The 11395-nt window shown below is 39.0% G+C and overlaps 1 protein-coding gene across 1 annotated transcript; it reads left to right on the plus strand.

Annotated features, from left to right (window-relative positions):
- The first annotated feature begins 686 nt into the window (after positions 1 to 686).
- Positions 687 to 10965, plus strand: abhd8b (abhydrolase domain containing 8b). Its single transcript, XM_051376089.1, has 5 exons — positions 687 to 1204; positions 5120 to 5926; positions 6851 to 7021; positions 7219 to 7435; positions 8041 to 10965. Exons 2-5 carry the CDS (start codon positions 5130 to 5132, stop codon positions 8323 to 8325), a joined length of 1470 nt encoding a protein of 489 aa, XP_051232049.1. The 5' UTR covers positions 687 to 1204; positions 5120 to 5129; the 3' UTR covers positions 8326 to 10965.
- The last annotated feature ends 430 nt before the right edge of the window (positions 10966 to 11395 follow it).

Genomic DNA, 11395 nt, shown 5'->3' on the forward strand with positions numbered 1-11395 from the left:
GGCCAAGGGTTCACAAACACATTAGACCATGGATCCCCTTTGAGTATTTTTATTTTATTTTCAGGTTTGAAGATCAGAATCAGAATCACTTTTAATGGCCAGGTATGTGCGCACATACAAGGAATTTGACTCTGGTTTTACTTGCTCTCAAAGTACAAACACAGACTAACAGCGTAAATGAACAGAACAAGTTCAACAAAAAAGACAACAAACATTTTAGACAGTAGACAATAGTGCAATAGTGCAGAGTGCAAAGGGTGCTGAAATAAATATTTTACATGGGGTAGGTGGATATGACAATTGTAAATACAGTACGTACAGTATGCACAGCATAGTTAGATGTATTAGAATAGTATTTATTTTATTATGTTTTAATAAGAAACTGAATTTTCAACAATGGGAAAATAAGTAATAAATAGAATGAGATAATTAAGTCTTTATAATCAATCAGTGATTGTAGAATACAATTGATCAAAAGAGTCAAACATATCTCTTCCTTTCTTATTCCAACTTCCAAAAAAATATCTCAAAAGTTTAACTATCCTATTCCATCTTGGTCCCCGACCTGCTGTTTGAAAACCACTGAATAAGTCTACTCTTTACACCACCGGTAATACAACATATAACCTATATTTATTTACTTTAAATACAGGAGTTGTTTTTTTTGTCTTCACTCGTTGCCTGGCGTCACGCAGCAGCAGGGGGCAGCTCTTCACACCCAAGAAACTGAACCTGGAGGTTACAGCGGTTCACACGCACACACACACACACACACACACACACACACACACACACACACACACACACACACACACACACACACACACACACACACGCACGCACGCACGCACGCACACACACACACACACACACACACACACACACACACACAGAGTTGGATGGATTAAAAACACCCTGACATCCAGCGGAGCTCCGGCGCGTCTCCACCGATATTCCAACATGGACCCAGAGTGCTGGAGCGCACAGATATTTCTATTTGCCTGTGAACCGCAGAGCAGAGAGATGGACTGTCAGTGGACTGATACTGTCCGCCATGTAGAGGCTACCTACAGGGACAAGAGAATCCAGATAAATTAGATTATTGGATTGACTGCAACAGATTATAGCTCTTCTACTTCCTCGATGCTTCATAAGAAAAGCACATCAATCTGATCATATTGCACGCGGAGTTTGTAATATAAAGGTAAGCATTTAAGCATCTTTATTGGCGCCTGTTTCTTATTTTACTTTTTATGTATATGTTTCGGTATTCTTTATCCTGCAGATTATTGGCAACAGACAAGAACTAGGTCGCTGCACATCAAGTTGCGTTGCAGTTGACCGAGACAACACATGTACTGTTACAAATGTGTTATAAAATGATGAAATAAAATTAAATATAGTACTGAAGTAGACTACAAAGGTAAACATTCTGGCACATGCCACATTTGCTACAGCCGACGGCAGTCATGGCCTATTCAACTCGCTTTATTGTTATTAGTGAATAGATGGGGACCATTAGCTTCACCCAAAACACAATGGTAAACACATTTTATTCAACAAAAATCAGCAACAAAGCTACTTTATTATGCAAAGAAGCGCTTATGTTGTTACCTGTGTGAACTTTTTTTTGTTATTACTCAAATTGGTCATATAAATAACCGAATTTGGCTCAAAAATGCACAAATGACTTTGCTGAACACTGTATCTAATCACTCTCTACATGGATGCAGAGTTTCTAATCAACTTCTGGGTAAATGCTGTTTGATTAATTAACTTACTTCATTCAAAAGTTACTGAGTTTCTCATCAGTTGTGTTTACATGCAGACAGTGAGGGTATAATTATCTTAAGGTGTGTAGGACACAGTAGGCTACTATAATACTGTTCTTTCATGCAGAAACTTTCCATGAAGAAGTCCTTCAAAAATATATATTTTAAAGATAAATAAATTAAAGCAAACAAGTGCAATGTCTAAGAACATGTAATTGCAGTGATGTGGTGTGATTTAACAAGCCAGGGTCTATCAACAGTGAACTTTCTGTAGTTGTTTTAAATCCTCATGACAGTCTGTGCTCTTTTCTTGGCACCAGCCTCCTCTGTGATTGTGTCTGACCTACGGGGATTGTTATATAACAGCCTCCTGCAGCCACTGACAACAGAAGCCATGCAGTAGTGACTACAAGAGAACTCAAACTCACTGCAGTGCTTCCTTATACAATGTCCAAATGGAAGACATCAAGCACAGGAAGGCAAACCATAACAAACCACAGCTCTAGGATTTTATTGAAGTGTGTTTGATGCAGTATTGTGACTGAGGTGGTCAGTTTGGTCTTTGGACCAGCTTGATAATTGGGGTGTAAAAGTGAAAATAGCAGCCCTTGCCTTTCCCTCATTACCGTTAAGGAGTTGCCCTTTAACAAGGCAGTTAACACCTGACTGCTCCAGTGGCCAACAGAAGAAACAGTGGTAGTACTGGGCAGGTACTCCCAGTGGTGATGTTGTATAACTTTGCGAAATGTTGCAAAGTCCTCCTCCTGAGGTTTCTTCCATTTTGTTGTTGTTAAAGGGGTTTTTGGGGGATTTTTTCAGTCTAAGAACAGATGGTGTTGTAGCTTATACTGTACAGATTCTAAAGCACCCTGAGGCAAATTTGTGATTGTAATATTGGGCTGTATAAATAAATGGACTTGACTTGATGCTTTAAAAGAGCACAGAGGTAGTTTCCACCTGTCTAGGGAGTCCACAATGCTGCATCAAATATGATCTGCTTTGTAACAGTGAGGCCTCATCACTACCATCCCAGATATGTTTAAAGACGGTCTGTATAGTCCATCAAACTGAATGAAGTTCAACATGCAATACAAGTGAGAATTGAATCTGCATCATCTAAGAGTATCTTGCATCATGCACAATGTTTTCTCGCAAGCACTTCTTATGATGGTGCTAGTCCTTGTGAAAAAACTAACAGCATTCATGCTGTACTCACCGGATTAAATGTATAGACTATAGACTTACTACACAACACGACTTACTAACAGAAAGCAACAGTGCATTTCTAATATCTAAGGTGGATACGGGGAATATGGTTATTTAAAAGGGGTGGATGAATTGGTGTTTTTATGTCTGTAAGGGTAGAACTTTGGATTTGGATTGGTTGAGTAGATAGAAGTAAAATATACATCTATTCTCGTTTACATTTTTGATGTGAACAGACCCTAAGAAACAGACTGTCACCACAAAATGCACAACATCACAGGTCACAACTTGTGCCTGGATAAGAGATGCCTTTTGGAGACAAGAATAATACTAGAGGTGGATGTGTCACCCTCAGTGATATCAAAATGGCCTGCTCAGCCTCCTCTAGTCGGTTCAAACACAGCACTGTACAACACTGCTGTTTGGATAAAGGATGTGCAAGTATAAGCAGAAAGGGCACTAGAATAGCCAGCAAAGCAGGAATGCTGTATTACATTGTATCCATAATCCCCTGATGAAAAGTTGCTGATGGGTTGCAAGAATAGAAAAATATGCAACAAATAAAAAAAGAGGGTAAGATTGTTGTCGTACAGTGTCACTCTGTTGTCACCCAGAGAGGAGATAGACAGATTGTGTTGTGTGGACTTAGACAGAGACAGAGAGTATAATCCCCTCTAGCAGGGAGGGGAGCAACAGGAAGGATAAAGCCACCAGCAGGGAGACTTGCATGGCTGCTATGCAGTTGCCATGGTTCATAATCAACCTAACTGTATGTACTGTACCTGTGGTGTATATGAGACATGCATTAGTCTAATCTATTCTTTGGATATTTACTTTGCTGATGGTAAATAGTTCAACTTCGTGGAGAAGTTGTTTTTGTAGGTGGTTGTAATATGGAGTAATTTTTAAATCCAGCTTTTGTTGTGCATATTTATAATTTCTCCACAGTATCATAACATGTGAGGACTGCCATACATAGCTAATTTTAATGCGTGTGCAAATGTGTTCAATAATCTAACTCTTCATATTCTTTAATATGACTTAAGAATCATACTTACTGGGCTATACTGTACTCTCAAAAAGCACCGTTAATTACTGTCGGTTGTTTTGTGGTTTTCACTGACCGTATGGCAGCGTGTGCCGGTGCAGAGTGGTCACATGGAGGACAGCTTTAACCCAGGGAGCTATTACTGTCCCCGTCTATTAATACCCCCAAAGTCTGCGCTGAGGGAAGATGCTGCTCAGTTACGTCTGACAGAAAGTCTCAAGGGTTTGAGTTGTAGGAGAACTTGTTTACTTCTTTGAATCGTACATTTAAGGTTCCCAGATGCTTTCTCCTTTGATGTCGAGATGTTCTGAAGACAAATAAGAATAATTACAGTAATTTTGGGGCAGATGTTTATACTGATATTTGAGAATAAGACCATTATGATAACAATTTAATTGTAAGTGCATAGAGTAAACTTATATATATACTTACAGTAGGTATATTAATCCATATGCACTTATTGATATGGCTGATATGTCTTTTTAATACTCCACCTTCCTTTCCCTTTTTATGGTATACACAGTGTGTTTTTGTTTTGATATAATGAATCTGAATCAGTATAAAATAAAACCAAAAGAAAAAAATTTGTTTAGTTGTTTATAGTTGTGATCTGCCAGTATTGGGCAATAAAAACAGACCATATATATCTGTTGGTGTGGCTCCAATAGACAAAAAATTACATTCATCAGTAAAGGACATTGATGGGTTGGGGGGGGGTTGATGTATTCAAATCAATTCAATTCAGTTTGAACAGAAATAGATTGGGTTTGTTTTTGTTGTTTTTTGCGAGTTTCTCAGCCTCCTACACACTGGGCCTGTAAAGATATAGCTATTACTGTCCTTATGAAGAAAATTTACTTTAATATTTTTTTTATGCACATTGACCTGAAACACAATAACACGCACACAGAGCTTATTGACATGCAAATGTGGAGAGATTGTGGAGTGATAGGCTGCCAGCTAGCTGCACCCCAGGAGCAGTTAGTCTAGAGTACTTGCTGTAAACATGTTGTATGCTTTTATAATTTATGTGCCTTTGTTTTTTTTATTGACCTTGATTCATGTGTGCTTTTATATGAATGTATTCCTACAGACTGGCAGCCATGCTGACCAGCTTTATAGAGGGTATTCTCTGCTGCCTGACCTCAAAGTCGGCCAACGTTGTGGTTCCTGTAGAAACCTCAGAACCAGCTGATGGCTACGAGTTTGTGGAAGTGAAACCAGGCCGTGTCCTGCGGGTTCGCCATATCATCCCTGACCGGCCTGTGGTGGAGGAACCCACTGGGCAGGGTGGGATTGTCAGCTGCAAACGAAAGATCACAGTATATCGCAATGGACAGTTGTTCATTGAGAACTTGGGTGACAGAGCGAGTGCAGAGCTGAAAACCTGCCAGAATGGAGATACAGAACCAAACAGCACTGTAGAGGTTGAACTGACAGACTGCGGTAACTCCTCACCGCCCGTCTGCATCCCAGAGACCAGGTCTGACTCTGTCACAGCTGGAAAAGACGGGACATCTGAAACAGGAGGAAGAGGAGTGGCACCTGCTTCTGGACAGACTGACCAGTCGCAGCAGCCCAGGAAGCGTAGGCGGAAGCCAAAGCGCACTGTGGTAATCGACTGTGAAAGGAAGATATCATCCTGTAAAGGGACACATCAGGATGTGGCTCTGTTCTTCATCCATGGAGTGGGAGGCTCACTGGACATCTGGGGAAGCCAATTGGACTTCTTTTCCAGGCTGGGCTATGAGGTGATCGCTGTGGACCTGGCAGGTCATGGAGCCAGCTCATCACCACAGATAGCTGCCGCCTACACTTTCTATGCCCTGGCTGAGGACATGAGACTCATCTTCAAGAGATATGCACGCAAGAGGAATATTCTCATAGGACATTCTTATGGGTAAATTTAAGAACACAACATTCAAGTAACATTTAGAGGATTTAGAAGATTATAAATTAAAGTGAGAAAGAAAAAGACACTTAACTGAATTTGTTTTGTTGCCTATAACAGACATGCAATGTCAGAGTTTCTCATTTACATACAGTATTGTGTAGCCACATCAAGTACAGTATCAGTGAAGTGAACTTATATAATTTATGTTCATTTATTGAATCTACAGAAGCTTTCATAATTGCTAAACCATTTCATTCATTTAGTAAGTGAAAAGGGCAAACCTTTGCTGGTCCCAGCTTCTGTATTTGCTGCTTTATCCTTTTTATATGATTAATGTCTTACAGTAAACATATTTGAGGTTAAAAGAAGAATCTCCCCCTTACAAATTGTTGCACAAATATAATTGATCAATACATTCAGTGGTTTTTCCATTATAGTGGTATGATCAGTACCATATGGTGGCTAATGTTTGCTTGTATTAACAAACTTTATTTTGGTATTACTTTGTAACTGATACACTACATTTTACCATTTTAGTGATTCATTTAGCAAAAGTTATATTGTGTCACTTAAGGTTTTGGACAGTTGGTCAAATAAAACAAGTAAACAAGGAGAAGTTGAGAGATACCCATAGCGAGCGGATATTTTTCACAAATTTCTCACATTATATATGAAATACACTGAAGAACAGACATGTCATGTACTACAATACACAAAACAATCATATATTTATTTTACAGCTGCTATTCAATATTGCAGTGCTAAAGTGCTTTTATTTCATCTGATGAATAAGTGTATGCTTTACATTCTTCCAACACATTTTCCAGATAGGTACATTCTACTTTAAGAAAACTATCACAGAACAAACAGCATGGTTACGTTGATTCTTCTAGCCTGTCCTCTAACCAGCCCTCTGTTCTGCTTGCCTAGCGTGTCGTTCTGTACCTTCCTGGCCCATGAGTATCCGGAACAGATTCACAAAATGGTGATGGTCAACGGAGGTGGTCCCACAGCTCTGGAGCCCAGCCTCTGCTCCATCTTCAACCTGCCCACCTGTGTGCTTCACTGCCTCTCCCCACTGCTAGCCTGGAGCTTTCTCAAGTAAGACAGCAACACAGCAACAACAATAACAGTAACAGAGACAAAATTGTTATTTTTGGATGATCTGTCTTCAATTAGTAGACAAAACAATAATGAACTGCTTCAGATGATTTTACCAGCCAAAATAATTACTATGCATATTTCATTTTTAAGCCATTTGTAATTCAGGTAAATCTCCCCTGCTATGCTCCCTACAGGGCTGGCTTTGCTCGGCAGGGTGCCAAGGAGAAGCAGCTGCTGAAAGACAACAATGCCTTCAACGTGTCGTCCTTTGTGCTCCGCGCCATGATGAGCGGGCAGTACTGGCCTGAGGGGGACGAGGTCTACCATGCTGAACTCACTGTGCCCACCCTGCTGGTTCACGGCATGCACGACAAGTTTGTCCCAGTCGAAGAGGACCAGCGAATGGCAGAGGTGAGAGGGCCTCTTTTAGCCCAAGATTCAGATTGTTAAACTGACCCTACTAAAGACACTGTTGTCATGGTGTGATATAGTTTTCATACCATAATCAAACAAATGGAAAAATCTATTTAAAAATCTTAAAGCAGCTATGATTAATACTTTTGTATTAACAATCACATAACTATGACAGAAAATTATCACCTTACTCTGCAAAAAAAATGCTAAAAAGTTCACAGTATATAACAACTAAAAAGTGATATGTCAGTGTTGTGTTAACAGTTTGTTATTGTAGGTTTAAGGTTTGCTTTTGTCAACAATGATCAACAGTAATGTAAAGTATAAGAAATTGGGGTTTAAACATTGCAATTACTTTAGGATTTAGGGATTGTTGTGTAGAAGCACTCTAAAAAAAGTAAATTAGAAGACCAGATTTTTCCCTTCAGTGAACTCAACAATGAAACGTGATTGTCCTTGTCCCACCAAATTGTATCACTAAAAAAGATTGGGGTCATAATTGCAACCAGGGCAGTGCCTTGGCACAAGTAGCACAAGCGCCTTGGCACAAGTGCTTTTGATGATGATTTCAAAATCTAACTTCTTTTTTTGCTTTCTGTCAGATCCTCCTAATGGCCTTCCTGAAGGTCCTGGAAGATGGTAGTCACATGATCATGATGGAGTGTCCCGAGGCTGTCAACACACTGCTGCATGAGTTCTTCCTCTGGGAGCCAGCCACCCCTCCACCACCAAAGAAGGAGTCCAAAACACGTCCAGAGACTGCCAAAGCCCAAACTGACAACACCAAAGCTGCATCGGACCCTTGCAAAGTCCGACCTGCAACAGCTAGGCAGACCTCATCAAACGGCGGCACAGAGGAGAAGCCAAACATCACGGATAGGAAATGACTGAAGATTAAAGGTGGAACTTCCAGTGGTTGTTGCACTATATCAGCTGGCCATGCACTTTGTGGGTCCTGATAAACTGAGCTGGTTTTAGCTGTTAAACCTGATGCTGAGCCAAAAGAGCCAGTTTATTTGAAATGGTTCAGCTAAAGGTTGCACAAGTGAAGGGAAATCAAGTCTGATTCCAGTTATGATAGCTGCTGAGCTGAAGGGCCGAGGAACCTGAACACCATTACTGGATGCTGAAGGTCCATTCTTCAGCTTACAGCTCAATGTCCACAGCATACAGCGTGAAAGATATCGCTGTGCCTTGAAGTAGAAGGTGGTGATGATGCCAGGGTAGGTGTAGCAAAAGACATCAACAATAACGTATAGCCATGAGGGTGAAGGTGAAAATCAACAGTCAAGTGGCAAAAGTGATAACATTTGACTTTTGTGGACAAATCAAAAAGTGTCACCTGCCATATTGTCAGCCAAATATAAAAAAAGAAAACTCTTGATTGCCTGGTTATTCCTAAAATGTGTAAGAGAAAAGCAAAACAAATGGTTTGTATGAAACATGTTACGCTGCCCTACATGAAGCAGCAGACGAGTCTAAACCTTATGGAAACTAGCTAGATGGTAAATTAGCCTACTTGAGGTTTAAAATATTGATACAATCATGTGAAATGTCTATTTGTGTATGTTTTGTAGCTAGATTTTTTTTTTTCCATATAATGAATTTTAAAGCTCACCTCTTGTAGAGGTGGGAAAGCATTTGTTGATTGAAAATGTACATTTACTATTTTGTCCATTTTCTCTGTTCTTTGGCACCTCTAAGAGGTGAGCCAGAACATTATTCTTCTCAATGCATTAGAGGTTCACAATCCTAGACGTAGCCTTAACTACTATTAACCCTAGTTATGAGATTTAAAGGACCAGTGTGTAGGATTTAGTGACATTTAGCAGTGGAGTTTCAACCATCTGATAACTCCTCACCTCACCCTTCCCTTCCAAGCATGTAGGAGAAACTACAGGGGGCTACTTTCCTGGGCTACTGTAGAAATATGGCTGTTCAACATAACAGCTTATTCTAAGGCAACAAAAATTCTTATTTTCATGTGATTATACACTAAAACATACTTGTGAATATTGTATTCCATTTCTGCCAATAGAGCCTCCTACATTTTGCACACTGGTCCTTTAAATAGCTGCTGCTGGTATAAACCAGAAGAAAAGGTGTTTTGTGAGTGATTGAGTTGTGACTTGTGAAGCTGAACAAGTGAAGAATGATCAAGTTCTGATAAGGACAGAAGTGAAAGTAAGTTTGCTGATTAGAATTCAGGGAAATGTGTGTTCAGTCAAGTGTGTCCTGTTTAATCTAGCGAATGGTTGAGGCTCAGCAACAAATCATAACCTTGTATGGACAGAATGGGCCAAAGATTTTGCACAAATCTCGAGTACATGATGAGATGTTAAATCAATAATAGGAAGGCTTGTACATCAGGGAAATGCTAAAGTGGGGTTTAATAAGAATCCACCCCAACCTGAACCACACTACAGTATGTTTGATGCCATTTTAAAATATAAAATGTTGCATTGTAGCCAAGAGCTGGTACTGTAGCATGTTCGATAGCGGAAATACCCACTATGACAATAAGTGACTGAAAGTCACAGATACTATATTATCAACTTCCATGTGGTACAAAGCACTTTAATGGTTCTTCTATTTCCTGCAAAAAAACAAAAAAAACAAAACAATGTGTAAGCAGCTGTTGAATATATTAGAAGTATTTTATAAACCCATTTAAAAAATGTTATGGTAATATAACCATCTGTGCAAGAAGATTTGCTTGAATGCATTTATTGTTCAGAGAATATTAAGCATTCATTTCCCACGAAAACTATGCTATTCTGCAATATTTTTTTAACCTACAGAAGTTAAGCTCTAATATATTAGTATTATACTGGTACAAAAACTGTATTTTCACTCACCTCTGAGTATTGTTGAGTCTGATGCATGAACATAAGAAGCCAACAGTTGACTGTATCATTGTATCATATCATAACACTATATTTAATTCAGTTAAACAGTTTATTGTGGACATCTGTGCTATAACTCCACAGGCCACACTGCCTGCATTAGGAAGCTATTAAATCCTCTGTGACTGTTTATTTTTTATTTTTACCACTACAATAATGTGTATATGTCTTTATATTAACTGACATGTTGTTGCTGCAATAGTTCTGGTATTTGTTATGTTCACAAACCCTCTCTGAGCCTCTAACATTGAAAGATCTAAAGTTCAGTTCATATAAGGTGTGAATGAAACACAGATTTGATAGTGTTTGATGGTTTTATACATAGACTATTCTTTTTATACACTGTACTTTTATTTGTGATGGATATTTAGAGATTTAACCAAAAACTGTAGCTGGGTATTCACTGAATCAATAGAAGATTCAGCTACGATCAGAAAAATGTGGTTGAGACTCGAGCTCATTAAAGGTTTGCTTATGACTGTGATGAATTTGATGAAACTGTTTGTGTTATATCTTGTGTGTCTTAAATTGTGTAACTGTTTGTAACTGCCTTTGACAATAATTACACAAACTGCTGATTTAAAAAATGTTCAAAAAGTAAATTACTGTGAGTTTTCAACAGTTTGACCCTTGTCTTTTATATTATAATTTATATTTCAACTTGATACAATTTTGAGTGACTTTTTGTTTAAATCTGAGCAGCTTCCTTGTTGAACCACAGTCTATTAAGCAGTCTGGTGTTAAGTCCATTGCTCAAAGGCGCTCCAGTGGTGGGTATTTTGGATGTAACTTAGTCACTAATTTTCCTGGTGACCAGAAAATGAAACTGGCAACCTTTAGTCACACACCCTCCTGTTTCGCCATATGTCACATCTTTTAATGATCACTAGCCGTCAGATTTTAACCCAGATTTTGCTTAATTTTTGATGAGTGAATGGAAATATGTGACATTGTTTTTGCAACAGAGCCCTGCCCACTTCAAATCAGTCAGAAGAGCACTTAAACCTCTCTGAGACTGTGAGAAAATGTTACATACTGATAGAAAATTTAT

Source organism: Dicentrarchus labrax, unplaced genomic scaffold (assembly GCF_905237075.1).
Source record: "Dicentrarchus labrax unplaced genomic scaffold, dlabrax2021, whole genome shotgun sequence".
Taxonomy (NCBI): domain Eukaryota; kingdom Metazoa; phylum Chordata; class Actinopteri; family Moronidae; genus Dicentrarchus; species Dicentrarchus labrax.